Source organism: Sus scrofa, chromosome 7, assembly GCF_000003025.6.
Source record: "Sus scrofa isolate TJ Tabasco breed Duroc chromosome 7, Sscrofa11.1, whole genome shotgun sequence".
Classification (NCBI taxonomy): Eukaryota; Metazoa; Chordata; class Mammalia; order Artiodactyla; family Suidae; genus Sus; species Sus scrofa.
In genome coordinates, this window is record NC_010449.5 from 26645691 (window position 1) to 26664059 (window position 18369).

The 18369-nt window shown below is 36.0% G+C and overlaps 1 protein-coding gene across 36 annotated transcripts in view; it reads right to left on the reverse strand.

The window, feature by feature from the left end:
• Window positions 1-18369, reverse strand: part of MLIP (muscular LMNA interacting protein) — a 239016-nt gene that overhangs the window by 82889 nt on the left and 137758 nt on the right. For 26 of the 36 annotated variants that reach the window (XM_021098546.1, XM_021098542.1, XM_021098545.1 and 23 more), the window contains 3 exons: window positions 6013-6078; window positions 5846-5929; window positions 5667-5726 (listed from right to left, as the gene is read on the reverse strand). The exons of 2 other annotated variants lie outside the window; for them this stretch is intronic. In XM_021098546.1, coding sequence (XP_020954205.1) covers window positions 5667-5726; window positions 5846-5929; window positions 6013-6078 — 210 coding nt within the window. The remainder of the gene's footprint in view (window positions 1-5666; window positions 5727-5845; window positions 5930-6012; window positions 6079-18369) is intronic. 8 more of the 36 variants (XM_021098550.1, XM_021098534.1, XM_021098552.1 and 5 more) reach the window with 2 other exon arrangements.

Sequence of the window (18369 nt, forward strand, 5' to 3'; positions counted from 1 at the left end):
CTACAAAAACCTGGATGAAGTTCCCACCATGGCCCAGTGGGTTAAGAATCTAACTGCAGCAGCTTGGGTCTCTGCTGTGACTTGGATTTAATCCCTGGCCTGGGAACAACCACATGGCACAAAATAGTGCATATGTGTGTGTGTGTGTGTATATGTATATATATATATATATATATATATATATATATATATGACTGGGTCAGTTTGCTGTACAGCAGAAACTGGTACAACATTGTAAAGCAATTATACTTTAATAAAAAAATGTAAATATATACATACACACACAAAAATTAAAAAAAAAAAGATGGACCATATCATCTATTGTCTCTAAATTTGTACTTGATATACAAAACATGGCTGGGGGAACTCCCTCAACCAAGGTAACTGACTTCAATATAAATTATGAAATAATATTGTACATCAATTATATTGCAATAAAACATAAGAAATTAGCTATTGATACATGCAAAACTAGGGGTGAATCTTAATGGTTTTCTACTAAGTATAAAAAGTCAGGTTCAAAAGACTACATTCTGTATGATTCTATTTTTATGACTTTCTTGAAAAGGCAAATGTGTACAGAGAAAAGATCAGGGCTGCTCACACTTGGGTTGCAGGGAGAGATGCACCACAAAGGAGCACAGGGAAACATTTTCTTTTTCTTTTTTTGTCTTTTTACGGCTGTACCCACGGCAAATGGAAGTTCCCAGGCTAGGGGTCAAATCAGAGCTACAGCTGCAGGCCTACACTACAGCCACAGCAATGTGGGATCTGAGTCACATCTGCGACATACACCACAGCTCACAGCAAGGCTCGATCCTTAACCCACTGGGTGAGGCCAGGGATCAAACCCCTATCCTCATGGATACTAGTCAGGTTCATTACCACTGAGTCACAATGGGAACTCTAAGGAAAAGCTTTGATTGGACAGAAGCTTTGTATCTTGGATGCGGTGGTCACCATACAACTCTGCTTTGTCAAAACTCACAGAACCAGGGGTTCCCATTGTGGTTCAGCAGGTCAAGAACCCAACATTGTCCTTGTGAAGATGTGGATTTGATCCCTGGCTTCACTCAGTAGGTTAAGAAACCAGCATTGCTGTGGCGTAGATGGCAGATGCTGCTGGGATCCAGCGTTGCCATGGCAGTAGCATAGACCTGAAGATGCAGCTCTGATTTAATACCTAGCCTGGAAACTTCCATGTGTCGCGGGTGAAGCCCTAAATATTTTTTTTAAAATTATGACTAGGAGTTCCCATCATGGCACAGCAGAAATGAATCCAACTAGGAACCATGAGGTTGCAGGTTCGATCCCTGGCCTTGCTCAGTGGGTTAAGGATCCAGCACTGCTGTGAGCTGTGGTGTAGGTCGGACATGGCTTGGATCTGGCATTGTAGTGGCTGTGGTGTAGGCCAGCAGATGGGCTCTGATTAGACCCCTAGCCTGAGAACCCCCATATGCTGAGGGTGCGACCCCAAAAAACAAAAAAGGAAAAAAGAATGACTAAAAATATCCTAACTGTAAGGGGAAGAAGAGATTGAAAACTTCAGAGGAAAGGTCAAAGACAGTACCAATCCAGATACATAAGAGAAAAAAAATGCACACCTAGATACATAATAGGAAAAATCAGTAAATCATAAAGATAAAATTCTAGAAGATTACAGTGTCACTCTGTAAATGATCACTCTGTACACTGGAGCAAATACCATGCTGACAAAATACTTCACAAGATATGTTGTTGAAAAAAAAGAATCTAGGCTAAAAAAAAGTTGAAGAGAGAGGACCTATAATTTTATGTCCAGTAAAACTATAATTTAAATGAAAGGACAAAATAATGATATTCTCAGAGACACAGACCATAGAATCAGTATAAAAAGACCTTGCTGAATACAATTTTCAGCAAGAGTTCAACAAGAAGAAAAAGAAATCCAAGAGAAAACAATGAATATTTGAGTAATATGGATCTAAAGAAAGAAGAGTGTCTAAATAAAGAATAAATCAAGAAAAATATAACCATTAAAAATCAGATATAGAAGTCCAAAAACACTAACAAATTATGTATGTGTATGTATGTGTGTTTATATATATATGTATGTATATATATAAATCTTGATTATTTAATTTTAGAAAGAGACATTTGTAAGCTTTAAAATTGAATTTTGTTTGTTTCATATTTAGGTTTTTATTTTTTCTATTATAGTTGACATAAAAGCTTTAAAATTGAAATGAAAATAAACATAATTATTGTCTTTAATACCTTACATATAACTATGAAAAGTAACAAAAATGCAAAATAAAATTCAAACTAGTAAATGTCAAAACATCCAAAGGAAAGCAGTAAAGTCAAAAAAGAAAATATTTTATGTGGAAAATATAAAATAAGATAGCAGAAATTAGTCTTAACTAGTCCATTGTTAAAGGCTTAACAAGGTCCATTAAGGTCCCAGATATACAGAATTCCAAATAGAATATAAAATTGATATCCAGAAATATGCTGTCTTGAAGTAAGACAAGAGTATACAAAAAGATAAAAAAATAAGTAAAAATAGTTTTTAAAAAGTAATACAAGACACCTAGGAAAACTTGAAATAAAAATTACATATAGGGAGTTCCCATCATGCCACATCCCCCCAATCCCTCCGACCATCTCCAGACGCACAGGTTTAAAGCCTCCTTGATACACCCTTCAAGCCCACCTTGGAGACAAATCCAACTAGGAACCATGAGGTTGTGGGTTCGATCCCTGGCCTCACTCAGTGGGTTAAGGATCAGGCGTTGCCATGAGCTGTGGTGTAGGTTACAGATGAGGCTCAGATCCTGTGTTGCTGTGCCTCTGGAGCAGGCCAGCAGCTGTAGCTGCGACTGGACCCCTAGCCTGGGAATCTTCATATGCCACAGGTGAGGCCCTAAATAGCAAAAAAAAAAAAAAAAAAAAATTACATATATATCACTCTTTTCATACTAGGCTAAAAAGAACAACCTTAGGTTCAAAAGGATTGTATATGCTAGTAAATGCTAGAAAAATCAAAAAGGTAAGAATGAACACCAACATATATGAAACAGCGATATAGTTTCAAAATCAAAGTCAAATCTAATAAACACTTCTCTAGCCTTATTTGTTCTTTTTTTCTTGGCAGCCATCACCACAATTACACACTCTTAAACACTATCCTCATGTAGCTTCCATCCTGCCACACTGCTCTGACTGCAATGGACTTTCATTCTCCTTTTTGTCTTTTATTTTTTTATTTTTTTATTTTTATTATTATTTTTTTTTTTTGGCTTTTTAGGACCGCTTCTGCAGCATGAGGAGGTTCCCAGGCTAGGGGTCTAATCGGAGCTGTAGTTGCCGGCCACAGCCACAGCCACAGCAAGAGCAACACCAACACCAGATCCCAGCTGCATCTGTGACCTACACCACAGCCACAGCAACGCCAGATCCAAGCCATGTCTGCAACCTACACTACAGCTCACAGCAATGCCAGATCCTTAACCCACTGAGCAAGGCCAGGGATCGAACCTGTAACCTCATGGTTCCTAGTTGGATCGTTTCTGCTGCACCACGAGGGGAACTCCGACTTTCATTCTCCTTGACTGGACCTGTGATGTTTTATTTCTGGGAGTTGTATGGGGCGCTCACAACATCGCCATGCTAGTCACCCCCAATCCCTCCGACCATCTCCAGACGCACAGGTTTAAAGCCTCCTTGATACACCCTTCAAGCCCACCTTGTCCAAAATAAACATAACTCTCTTCCTTCTACCACACTGAGCCTCCTTCACGGTTGTCTATGCTGGAGGCAGACCAGAAGCTCATCTCCTCTGCTTCCTTACTGACATTTAAACCAAGCAAGTCTGCAATAACTCTTTCAAACCCCATGCAGTGAGGATTCTTTAAACCTATCCTATCCGGTGGATTCTTTGAACCTATCCTATCCAGGCCACTATCCTTGCCCCTCCAACCTCATGAACATCCTCACTGCAGCATCAGGATTTTTCTCAGTGGCTTCATATTATTCCCCCCGTGTTTTTGTATCTTACAATTTTCCGTGGAACCCAAACTTCATGCCCAACCCACGTTCTCACCTCCTCTCACTGTTCACCCCAGGCTCATCGTACTGCACCATACTGGCCTTCTTCATATACCTGAAGCTCTTTCCTGCCAGGACTCTCCATGTGCCTACTCCTCCGCCTGAGAGCTATTCTCCCTGAATTGATTTCTTTCCAACTTGGTCTCAGCTGGAATCCTCCTCTCAGATCGCTGCAACCCAAGTATACCTCGGAGATTACTCTGCCTTGCTCACCCTGATCACTGCGGTGCCTCGCAGCACCAAGCCCACAGTAAGCACCAAATAAAAATGTGTTAAATGAAATAACCGCCTTCAACCAAGTAGTCCCCAAAAATGTATTTAACTCTATAAGCATTAAAGATTTGTTAAACAAAACAATAATACAGTCCTATTCCTAGTACACATTAATATAACTGGGGTATTTTTTTATGTCCAATAAATGAGATGAGAAAAAGATAAATTTAAAATGTGTATAGTCTCTCCAGCAAATCAAAATTTTCTATTTTTAGATTAAAAGACTTAAAGAATATATAACCCAATAGATTACACATAAAGAAGCTATAATTATCCATGTGCAGGTCCTCTCTATTAAAATATAATTCTTAATATTGACTGAAATTGATTATCTGGCTTCCATGTCATTATTAAAGAATGTTTGTCTATAATGTTCCAACTTAAAATTAGAGATGCTCTTAATTACGGACATTTACATTTAAATCTACATTATAAACATAATGCCCAATTTTTAAAAAAAATATACAAAAAGTATTTATACTAATTCCAATAGAGAAAATAAGACAGCCAAAAAAAACCCCTAACAATTACCAATAAAGAAAAGCACTGAAATTTAGTGCTCTGTACTACACATTCAAAAAAAAAAAAAATCTGGAGAAATACAATATCTTAAATGAAAATGGACACATGATAAGAAGGAAATATTTAAATATTCAATAGTAACATTTAATACTATAGTAGCCTTCTAATCTAAACTATCCGGGATTCTGTTCTTTTTAATCAAAGAACGATGAAATGAATTCAGCCAACCAAAAGAGAATTCCAGAAATGATACCTATGTTAAAGCTCTTAGACAAATAGTACTTTAATCTACCTCATTTTCCATTTCTGCAATTCCAGAGCTGTGAAGTACATGAGGCCTGAAGCTATGGTTTACGATGAGAATAAGTCACAAATTCTACATACAGTTCGATATCTTAAATGCACAGCCTAATACTTTGGCTTCAAACTGTTTTGAACTTGACTCATAGTTAGAAATAGATTTTACTGCAACCCATACACATAAACCTACATATGTACATGTAAACAAATTGAAACAAGCATCAACGATACCTACTCACTACTTAAAATAATAGAGTCTGATATTTCACATTCTTACTATTCTATTTTATTTTATTTTATTTTATTTTACTTTGTTCTATTTTTAAAAAACTGTTGGCTAAAAACAGAAACAACAAAAAAGCAGAAACCAAAACAAAATGCTGGTTGCTGTCCCCTAATTTCCCAAATCACTATGGGACCTTTAAAAATCATTCATCTAGTAATTCTTAATGCTCAGTAAATTATATTAAATATATACATACTTTGATTGAGTCAGAACTCAACAATGTCTGTAGAGAACTTGAAGGAGAATCAGAAGAATGCTAGAAGGAAATAAAAAAGAAAAGGACAAGCTTGTGATGCACCCATCTTAGTCAAGTGGAGGGAAATGAAGTGAAGCAAAGCAAAGGTTTGAATTGCACATTCTAGTCTAAGGCATTACCATAGACAAGGAATCCTGTAAGACCTTATCAATGGTAGCACAGACCTCTTCAGTTTGCTGCCTGAGCTGTGCAGGGAAACACAACTGGAAGAATTGAAACCAGGTACTGGGTTAGCAAAGAGTTTCGGGACTGCATTTCAAAAGCAGGGGTGATGTGAAGCCATTACCTCCAGAGGTGGGTCTAAGGTGTTGTCCTTGGAGATGCCCTCAGTCTTGACTGGTTCATCTAGTGCCTAGTGGTAATAAATGAAAGAGTTCTCCTGTGAGGCTTTTAGTCAACTATAAATGCAGTAAAGTCTGAATTCAAAGAAAGCCCTGCATGTCTCAATGTTTCCAAGAAGAAAACTCTTTGAACAACTGGATGAGCTATTCTCTGACATGGAGTCTCTGCCCACAATTGTCCTGCTTCTCCAATATAAGCTGCTGGGGTAAAGAAAGGAGGCTGACCTTTTAAGCACACAAGTGAGAACTTGGACCTCAGATACATCCAGATGAGCCCTGTCCCACCGGCAAAGAAGTCACATTTGGAAGTTACAAGGAGAAATATCAATGATGTAGCCATTTCTCAATATCACAAAAGCTATTCTAGAGGAAAGGCTTCAGGGCCAGTTTACAAGAAACACACAGGAAAATCTTGCCTCATTTTAAATCATTTCTATTCAAAAAGTGTTGGCTACCTTACTGCTAGACTTGGCCTCAAATGTCATGACTATTTTTGAAATGCAATAAACTTTTTATATATTGTGACATATTTCACACATATCTAAGGAGATGTCTTGTTCACTGTATTATTCCATGGAAAGTACAAAGTAAAATACTGCAAAATAATAGAAGCCAGTGTCTATTCCTCCTCTCTTGCTTCTTCTCTTTCCTCATGAGAGGTAACCATTCTCCTCTGTTTTGCATATCATCACATGTGTGTCTTTAATTTTTTCATCATACTAATAAAGGTATATATCACTATATAATATAAAAGATTGTTCTGTGCAATTCTTCTAATTTCATTTAAGTATAATATATGCTTCTGAAACTTGCTTTTTTGTTCCTTGTTATTTTTCTGAACCACTGTATAGAGCAACAAACAAAAACCTGTACACACTTAATGTATAAAACCAAAGGGTTTGGAAATAAGTATATATCTGTGAAACAATCTCCACAATCTACGCTGTAAACCTATTCATCACGTCTAAAAGCCTCCTCCCACCCTTTGTATTTATGTATTTTCCATGTTTCCATCACTTCACCTCCACATGATTTGCTACCTTCATATTCCACAGCAAAAGGGATATTTCTTAAATATTTAGGGTGACCCCAAGTTTCACTACTACACACCATGACAACTAATATTTATGTACATATTATGCATATATTTATAGTTTTAAGACTAAAGTAGCTGCATAATAATGGAATAATAGTTACCTTTAACTTCATCAGATAATTTCAAATTGTTCTTTAAAACAATTTTACAATTTTACAGTCATAGTAGCAAGGGAAGAGACTTCCTGTTTTCAGGCTTTAAAAAATCTTAGCATCCTCTTGTGAATGAAATATCTCACTTTGATTTTAGGTCACATTTCCCTGATAATTTTTGAGGTTGAGCATCACTATATTTGCTGATTATTCACAATTCCTATTTATATATTTGCTCATTTTTACTACATTATTCTCAGTTATCTTATTGAGAGGATTACAAGTATAAGCTGCTCATTTTTTTAAAATAATCATCTGTTTGTTGATGTTACATATCAATCATTTTCTTTATCCAGTAAACTTGGTAAATTGTCTTATTTTAGTAATTTCACAAATTCTTGGATTTTTCATAGATTCTTGCATTTTCTATGTAGGAAATTTTATCAGAACAAGTGTAGTTTCATTTCTTCTTTTCCAATTCTTTATTATTGTTTTCCCTTCTTCCTTTACTGTCTAAAACCATTAGTAAAATATTAAATAGAAGAGCAAGCATCTTTTTTTTTTTACTGTTAGTAAAAGGAATACCTCTATAATTCACCATTAAATACAATGTTGGCTACAAGTTCGTGTAAATACTCTTATGTAAAAAAAAAGGGGGGGACACTTCTTTTCCTAGTTTGTTAAGAGTTTTTATCATGAATTTGTGCTGAATCTTTATCAAATATCTTTTCTAAGTGTATATTAATGTTATACTATATGAAATATCACATAATTACAAAGTAAAAATATGATTATCTCCTATATCTATAGGTTATAATTATTTATAGGATATAACCACATTTTTACTTTGTAATTAGTCATATGATAAATTATATTAACAAATTTCTGGGAGTTCCCGTCATGGTGCAGTGGTTAACGAATCTGACTAGGAACCATGAGGTTGCGGGTTTGGTCCCTGCCCTTGCTCAGTGGGTTAATGATCCGGCATTGCCGTGAGCTATGGTGTAGGTTGCAGACGTGGCTCAGATCCCGCATTGCTGTGGCTCTGGCATAGGCCAGTGGCTACTGCTCTGGTTCAACCCCTAGCCTGGGAACCTCCATATGCTGTGGGAGTGGCCCAAAGAAACAGCAAAAAAGACAAAAACAAATTTCTCTCCTTATTTATAGGATATAACCGTATTTTTACTTTGTAATTAGTCATATGATATATTAACAAATTTCTCTAATATTAAATCAATCTTGAATTTCTGGAATAAAGTCAAGTCAATTGTGATGTTGACATATAACTCAAAATGTTGGTTTCATTTGTATATAATATCTTCTTATCCATTCACCTATCATTGGACACCTAGATTGTTTCTATACCTTGGCTATTGTCAACAATGCTGCAATGAACATGAGTCTAGTGGTGATAAACTCTTACAGCTTTTGCTTGTCTGGAAAACTATCTCTCCCTTAATTCTGAAGGAAAATGTTACTGTGTAAAACATTCTTGGTTTGTAGTTTTTTTTTTTCTTTCAGCACTTTCAATGGACATCCCATTTCATTCTTATCTACAAGTTTTTGCAGAAAAATATATGTATAGTCTTATGGAAATGCATGCATATGTAAGAAGTTGCTTTTCTCTCCCTGCTTTTAAGATTCTTTTTCCTTAACTTTTGATGGTTTAATTATAATGTGTCTCAGAGAGGATCACTGTACTTAATTTTCTTTGGTACTCTTTAGGCTTCCTGGATCTGATGTCTGTTTCTTTCTCCAGGTTAGGGAAGTTTTCAGCCATTATTTCTTCAAAGAACTTTGCCTTTTTCTCTCTCTTCTCCTCATAGGATTCCTATAATATGAACACTAATACATTAGCATACTTGATGATGTCCTATAAGTCCCTTGAGCTACTTCATTCTTTTTCATTCTTTTTTCTTTTTGCTCCTTTAATTCAATGAAGTCTGACTTGTCTTAGAGTTCACTCATCTTTTCTTGCATTTGATCTGGTCTGTTGATGAACCCCTTTATTGAATTTTTCAGTTCTGTAATTGAATTTGTCAGGTCTATGATTTTTGTTTGGTATTTTTAAAAATATTTTCTATCTTTTTTTCAAATTCTTACTTCGCTCATGCATTGCTCTTCTGAACTTTCTTAGCATCTTTATGACTCTAACATTTACCTCTCTGTCAGATAAATCATTTATCCCCATTTCATTAAGATTAGTTTCTGGAGATTTAGCTTGTTCTTTTGTTTGTAACGTATACCCTTGTCTCTTTATTTTCCATGACTCTCTGTATTGCTTGCATGCATTAGATAAAACAGCCACTTCTCCCACTCAGAATAGGTTGGTATTGTGTAGATGAATCTTGTCAATTTTCACAGCATGAGCTCCTGACTATCCCTTGAAACTTTTTGATTGTCCAAGCCAACATCTTTATTTGTAGTGACTTCCTGAAGCCACAAAGCCTAGACCCATCAGTGTCCCAAAGTAGAAGATCACATTTAGCAGCAGATGGGAAAGTATGTACTTAAGCCTTTTTCAGGAAGAAAATGGAAAACAGACATTTTTACTTACTCCCTCTGTGAAGGGTTTGGGTGTATAGACACAAAGGGTGCTCCTACATCATTTAAAAACTGCTTCTTTGACCTGGAATTGCCACAGCTGTGGTTTAGGTCACAACTACTCTTGGAACTGATACCTTGCCCTGGGAACTCCAAATGCCCCAGGGTGACCAAAAAACAAACAAACAAAAAAAGCTGCTTCTTTGTTTGCCATAGTTCTATGAGACTTGTGAAAGCAAGTTCTATTGGCAATTGATCTAGATGATTTGGGGAGGTAGGCTCCTCCAGTGGCAGTTATAAAAACTGGGGTACTAGGTATGTGAACAATCTCCTTGCAGGAGATACTGGCAACTTAGTTTTATTGTTGGAGTGAGCCAGAGGGAGATGGTGTGGGCTTCAGTGAGCATGGAAGTCAGCCCCTATGTGTGTGCTAATTAGAAACTGGTGGTGGTTTGAAAAAAAAAAAAAAGTATATAATCAAACCCCTTCCAGGAAAAGTTTGGGAAATGAGCATTTTGCCCACTCACTGAGCCCTGGGGTGATAGCCACAGTGAGTGTTCACATGCCCATTAAGAACTGCTCCTTTGTTTTTTTATAGTCTTGTAGTTCTTATGGGTGCAATCAACATCAGCTTTTGGAGGTAGGTATTTTGGAAGCCTGTCCCTTGGGTGAGAGTCTTAAGCATTGGGACATTAGATGTCCAGTCTAAAACCTCAGGGCAAATCTGGGAGTTGGAGTTTCCCTCCTAATTGTATGGCACTGTGCCAGGTATGGGGTTTATGGCAAGAGTGTGTCTCAGCCTTTCTTTCCAGGATTGACATGGGTATTTCCTTATTAATCTGATATGTAGGAGTCACTTGGCTAGTTTCTGGATTTCTCTCATAGGAAATGTCTCTATGTGTAGCTATACATTCAGCATGTCTCTGGGAGGAAAGAAGTTCAGAAGCTTCCTCTATTGCCATCTTGGTCCCTCACCTTCATCATGTCTTTTCTTTTTTTTTCTTTTTTTTGTTTTTTTGTTTTTTTGTCTTTTTGTCTTTTCTAGGGCCACACCTGTGCCATATGGAGATTCCCAGGCTAGGGGTCCAATCGGAGCTGTAGCTGCCAGCCTATGCCAGAGCCACAGCAATGCAGGATCTGAGCCATGTCTGCAACCTACACCACAGCTCACAGCAATGCCGGATCCTTAACCACTGAGCAAGGCCAGGGATCAAACCTGCAACCTCATGGTTCCTAGTCAGATTCGTTAACCACTGAGCCATGACGGGAACTCCCACATCATTTCTAATATTTATTTGTGTCTACCTATTTTTTAAATCAAATTCCATATAGGGTTATCAATTTCTAATCTCTTAATTAGGCTAATTTTTGTATTTGGTCTTCTTTTACATATTCATGTTCTGTTTCAGTAATATCTGCTCGTATCTTTATTATTTCTTCCCTTCTATATTCTTTGGATTTTTCCTAAAAAAAAAAAATCCCTTTTGTTGCATTCAGCAGCACCTTCTACCCATTCCTCACTTGCATGCTACTCTTTAACTGCAAGGGATCATTTGAGTTCTCTGAACTTGTGCTGACCTTCTAACTACACATTACTAACTCCACCTCAATTATTTTTTGAACACTCACTTAGAATTTTTATTCATCCTAAAGATCATAAAAAAACTCCTTTACAATTTTTTTAGCACTCACTTGAGGGAAAATCTGCCACTCCTTCTTTGAGGCATCATATCACTTCACACATGCTTTAAGCATGTTGTATCATCATTACTCTCTAATAGTATCTCTATGCTACTAGACCACTTGTCCTATTACAATTAGGAAAATATGGTATTTATCTTTGTAGCTTCAGGATAGAGCACATGATATGTGCTTAGTCAAGCTTTTTAAGTTGAAATGATCATGGACATGGAGGACAGACTTGTGTTTGCCATGGGGAGGGGAGGGAGTGGGATGGATTGGGAGTCTGGGGTTAGTAGATGAAAACTTGCATTTGGAGTGGCTGGGCAATGGGATCCTGCTGCATAGCCCAGGAAACTATATATTTTAATCACTTGTGATGGAACATGATGGAGGATAATGTGAGAAAAAGAAGATATATATATATATATATATACACATTTATATATATAAATAACTAGGTCACTGTGTGGTACAGCAGAAATTGACAGAATATTGTAAATTGATTATAATAAAAAACTTTATAAAAAAAAGCTCTTTAGGATGAATTGAAAGGGAAAGGTGACAAATAGTATTAATAAATGAATCATACAAATAATATGATTTTAATATGACTCAGTAAAATGCTTTAGAGAGGTAAACTCCGAATATTTTAAGTAAAAATAAATTATTGTTTTCCCTTATTTAAGTTAAATTTGTTTACCATCAAAGATCTGAGCATGTGATCAGTGTTAATATAATTTTCTTACTGTCAAAATCAAGTAGGGTTATTATCCTGGTTTCCCTGTGGGAACTTATTATAGGCAAACACAACTTCATTATGCTATTTAAAATACTGAAATTTATTCAAAGAAAGAGAAAAAACTATCTACTTGGAATCTTTGCAAAATTAAGGAAGATAACTGGAATTAGTTCAGTAGTGCTGAAGCACTGAAATGGAGACAGTACTCAAACTGCATTGAAACTTGGAGAGGGGGTTTATTTTGAGTTTAAGTAGCCTTGAAATTTACCAAAATTGATTTTTTTATTGACAAGGAGTTTTCTGTCAAATATATCATCTTGATCCACTTCTAGAAGCCATAAAAAGTAGCTTTCTTCTCTGTGGTACAAAAATGTATTAAAAGAAAGTACATTAAATCTCCATTAACAGAAAGTCTGACCATAGATTGCTTTTTTGACAACTTAGCCAGCAGGATCATATTGATGTTTCTTTAGATTTATTCATTTTGAGTGAAGTTCTCTTCAAATATTCTCCAATAAAAGATTTTTATTAAAAACATATATTTTCTACCAAATTGGATGATAGAGCCAAGTGAGGCTGAAATGAGACATGCTTTGAATTCTACTTTTAAAGATTCTTAACTAGCATAAAGTTAGAAATAGTCTCATTAAAAGTGGTGATATTTTGCTCAGCACAACTGACTTTGGGACCCAGTTTTCGAAAAGTGACGTGGTGAATCTGCCTCTTATAAAACAACAGTTCTTGAGCTCTGTATGACATTATAATTAAAAGCCAAAGACTAGGAACAAGCATCGTAAATCAAAGTCTCTAGGAGAATATATGCCAGCACACTGTAATGGGTGTTCCTCATCCACAAGAACCTTCTCTGATGGAATTGCAAACACTCTTAAGTCAGATATACTGAATCAGTCTAACTTGCTCGCTTTGGAAATGAGATTAAGTTCTAAAAATCAGAAGATAGATAGAACGAATTAGTTACACTCTAAATAGAGTTAGAAAGTAAACTGCTTCCAAAGGAAGGATAATCTAAAAGGGATTATAAACTTTCTAAGATGCCTAGACTATCTAACTGGATTGGATTTCAACAATTTCATGGGCTACTACTGTATTTTAGTAATGATCAAATTATCTCCCCCCAAAACAACTCATGCTAAACCTAAATGCTGTTATCCTTTGTTAACCTGACTGGCAATTGGTAGAATAAATTCTTTGAGGACTACAAAAGTCTTGCTTGATTTTCAGTCATTAACACAAAACTGTAGGACTGGAGATGTTCTCAGTAAAACAAACCTCATTTTGATTATCTAGGTGGAGATTCAGGTCTGAATAGGGTTCAGATTCGAAGTAAAGGGAAAAATGTATATTGTAAGCCAAAGGGGCTTCCAGAAACTTAAAAGTACATCTTCTTTAAAGATTGAGGAATATTTGTCATTAGATTATTTTCACATGATAGGATTTTTTTGCTTGTTTGTTTTGCTAGGGCTGCCCCTGCAGCATGTGGAAGTTCCCAGGCTAGGGTCAAATTGGAGCTGCAGCTGCAGGCCTTCACCACAGCAACAGCGACACCAGATCAAAGCAGCATCTGTGACCTACACCATAGCTGGCAGCAATGCCATATCCCCAACCCACTGAGTGAGGCCAGGGTCAAACTTGCATCTTCACAGACACTATGTTGTGTTCTTAACCCACTGAGCTGCAGTGGGAACACCAGATTTTAAAATGTTTTATCAAATAAAAAAAATTATCCAAAATCATCAATATTTCACTTGAGCTAGTTATGTCACTGTTGTTATGACAAACAGAGAAATGCTGGGGGATACACAGACCCCACTTGAGGTCCAACATAGCAACTTCCTAGCCCTGCTGTTTTGGGAAATTTAGTTGGCATTTTGAGCATCAGTCCTTACAGAGTTGTGAGGATAATAAAGCATTTAGCTCAGTGTCGGATACACTGAAGTACTTAATATGCAGCCACTGTGACTGTATTCTTTAAACATTAAAAAGTGTCAAGTCTAAAACCAACTTACTTTCCGTGGAGCAGAAGGCCCCTTATATCTTTTCCATGGAATTAGAATTGATGAGGTTTATTCTATCCTAAAGGAAGACTCTTACTATCATCATCCCAAGTGCCATATACTAGGCCCCTTTATTTTTATAATCCTCTGAGCAAAAAATTTGCCTTAAAAATCTTGTGGAATAAAACTGAAATGTAGAGACCTACCCAGGTGCAAACTAAATTAATTCAATCCATGAATGTTTAACAAAAACTACTATATTTTCTCTAATAGTTTACAGTAAAGGAAAAAAAGCCAAGCAATATTCATTCTTAAATATGGTTTAGTAAGTGCTTTAAAAGAGATATTTACATGGTAAACACCTGCCCAAGGAGAACCAATTAGTATAGATGTGGTTCCTGGGCAGCCTCCACTGCTAAAGAAATTGGAAATACAATTACTTCTTGAACTAACCTAAATTAGGAGATGTCTCTCTAGTCTAGACCATATGCTAATTTTACCAGATTTTGTTAACTTTTTGAGACATGCAAAGATATTAAAATAGTCTCACCCAAAGACATATGTTTAATCAGACGGGAGTTTACCAACTCATGTTTTTAAAAATCAAACTGGTAACTTAGAATAAAATTGACTTGACAGTTGACAAGATACCTCAAACCTCTACCTTTCCATTTTTATCACCCAGTTTTTTACCACTGTTTTCAGAACAGCTGTTCTCTATCCCCCTACCACTAGGAAAAATAAAATGATTTTAGTCCTGAAACTCTCATTTAAATAATTATTCCTGTAATTTATACGTGCTATTTATAAAAATGCCCTACTCTAGAATTCTTTCAAATACACATAGCTTATGAATTAAAGGCATAGTAATGTCATTTGTTGGAAAACAGTACCTAACCATAGTCTTGATTTTATCCTGAGAAATACTTATAAAGAGGGAAATTACTTTCAAGGAAAAAAAAATGTATTCTTTCAGGGAAAAACATTAATCATTTGTGAGACAATAAAGATTCATATTATTTGATTTCATGGAAATATTCCTTTATCTTTCCTTTCCTTAATACAATGGCACAATAAAAGTAATAGTCCATTTATTTAGAATATTAATATGTGCCTTCAGTTTAATTGTGATGTTTTACCTATTGCTTTCAGACTCAGATGATAAGAAGAAAAATTAGTCAATAAGAGAGAGAGAATTTTAACATTCCCCAAAAAGGGCAACAGTACACATACCAAGAGTAAAAGACTACGTCCTCATCATTCCAATTTCGTGGAATTAGAATTATTACTATCAAAATTATTTCTTCTACAGTCTCAGCATATTGTTGAAAGTATTACAATAAGGACAGTCACAAATGCAAGTCGATCTGATTGTTTTGTTCCTGCTTTATAATCACTTGTATTATATCCCCATCTTAATCTTGGGGAAGATTGTTATTGGCAGGAGATTAGGTCAAAGACCTTGATGCCAACACATTAAAATATGACGTCTGACATTTGTCTTTTCCTGTAAAGCCTTGGTTAAGACTTAAGTTAAAAATGCTTCCCTCCTAAATGTTCATGGGCGAAAACTGATAGACAATGGAATAAGCTATAAATTGAAGTTTTGATGCAGACAATAAATTCGAGAACAGAAGTACCAGAAACCTCATGTCCTCTGCCAACAAAATGTACTCTTTTGAAAATTATGGGCTTCATCTAGGGGTGATTAAAGCTGAAACCTATCCAGGGATTCAATGAGAGCTTAATGTCTGATTGGAAGGGAGGCCTGTATTTCAATTTGTAGAAAATTTTGCTTTTAAAAATAGTATTACTTTTTTAAAGTGATAAAGGCTCCTTATTAATTATGCCATATGTTATAACACAAAATATGGTATAAAAAATCGGGGGAGAGAATTGTTGACCTATTTTAAGACAAATTAAATACATTAATTATATCTTCAAGGTATTCCACTGCACAGATTCTAACAGAATATTGTAATGACATGTACCATCACCCTACCCCTTAATTGTGGTGTTCTGTATTATATTAAAAGACTTGCAGAAAAGTTTCTGTGATTTAAAATATTCCAAAATGTTAATCCTTCCCCAAATAGATGTTTTTGACAATTACAGTCTTAATTTACCCACTCAATTCAGAAATAAGTCCCTTTGATTTTAATAGCATAGGATAAGTTCTGTTGTACAAACAGATGAGTTAAAAAGCTAAATTAGCAGATTTATTTTTTAAAAACTACAACCATGAGAAAAACAGCACTGTATCATTCAAGAAATCTTACTGAAAATAGAAATCAACTCTCCTAAAATCTTAGGATAATACTTCTGTTATTTAAAAATTCTCTTACAGTCCAGTGTCTCCTTGAGGAATATAACATGAGAAAGCCAGCAAATATATATATATATATTATGGAATATGTCTGTATGGAACAATAAAAGGCTGTAAAGAAAAACAAACATGTCATTTCCTGTGACCTTTGAACAATTCCGATATTTATGGTCCAAAAACAATATCTTAGCCAAGAGACAATTATTCACACTAGATACAGATATTTCAAATTAGATATTTACACGTTGTTGTACTAAAAGTAATAATATTTTTACTGAGAGTATGGGGTTTTTTTGTTTATTTGTTTGATTCAGTTTTTTAGGGCCCCAGCCTGAGAACTACAGCTGCAGGCCTATGCCACAGCAACATAGGATAAGAGCCCGGTCTGCAACCTACACCACAGCTCATGGCAACGCTGGATGCTTGGCCCACTCAGTGAGGCAGGGGGTCGGACCCACATCCTCATAGATTCTAGTAGGGTTCCTTTCCACTACACAATGGTAACTCCAAGAGTATGTTTTACTCAAAATTAAAAACAAAACACAAAACCTCTCCCATAAGAACTTTCATTAGGCTCAATACAAAGCAATACCATTGTACACATTGGTGATGGAACTTGAAATTGAGCTAATAATTCTTCATGTTTAATGACTAGCTAATAAATTATAATCTCTATCTTCAAATTGATTGAAAGAGAAGAGAGCTGGTAGACAGAGATTCTGGGACCGATTATGACATCCAGCCTAACCTTACAAAAGCCTTTCCATAAGAATTAACAATTATTTTTCTAAATAGCAAGTTGACATAGTGGCACAACACAGGTGCAGGAGACTGCGCTGGGTTAGTGAGACCAGAGTGAGGGAACATGACACAGCCAGCCCCTCTTCTGCTTGCCTAGATGCTTTCCTTTTCTGTGAAGGCAGGCACTGAGGTCCAGAAAGGAGAGGGCCTGTGGTGGGGGAACACTTCCACTACTGACATGATAACTCTAGACAATAGGATAAGGGGCATCTGGTGAAGGTGTCACTTCCAGCATCCTCCTGAAGCCTCCAGAAACTGGTATCTTAGGCCCAGCTCATCTTTCAGTGAGCTATAAAGGTCAAATTCAGAAGAGAATCTAGATTAAAAGCTACAGATCTCCCTGTAGCCAAGTGACCCCCTAGTTCAAAGCATTCAGATACACAGACCATAGACTCAAAACCACAGGTGGATAATTTGGTGTCTGTTATCAGAGATACATGACATAAGAGATACTGCCAACTAATGCTCACCTATACTTAGCATTTCCTACTATCGATTCCTACTTTTTAGGCAAGAGAATATATAGCAGTTTTATTCTCCAGATCATGCCAAAATAACAAGAATGTACATTCATAACCCAGTGGTCAACATACCACCTGGTTGGCAACATTAACATTTTGAAAAATCATGATAATATTTGAAACCCTATAATTGTACAGAAAATAAATGAGCTCAATGCAAAGACAAACTGTCTAAATAAATAAATACCATAAAAATAACATAGGAAATGTATCATTGCATAGATTCGATAATGGATTCCACTTCAGTTCTGATAGGATCTTCCATTGGGGCTTCCTTTGAGCATATGTCATGTGCTTATAAAACAAGAGGTTTTAATTTAATTTACCTACTGAAGTAGAATCCTGTAATCTTATCATGAATGGCTCTTAACAGCAAATCAAAAATGCTTTGGAGTCATGTGAAAGCAGTTGGTCATTGGAAAGGATCTCAACCCTCCTTCCTGTTTATGGAATTAGGAGCAGTGTCTGTGAGAATGAATAAAGAG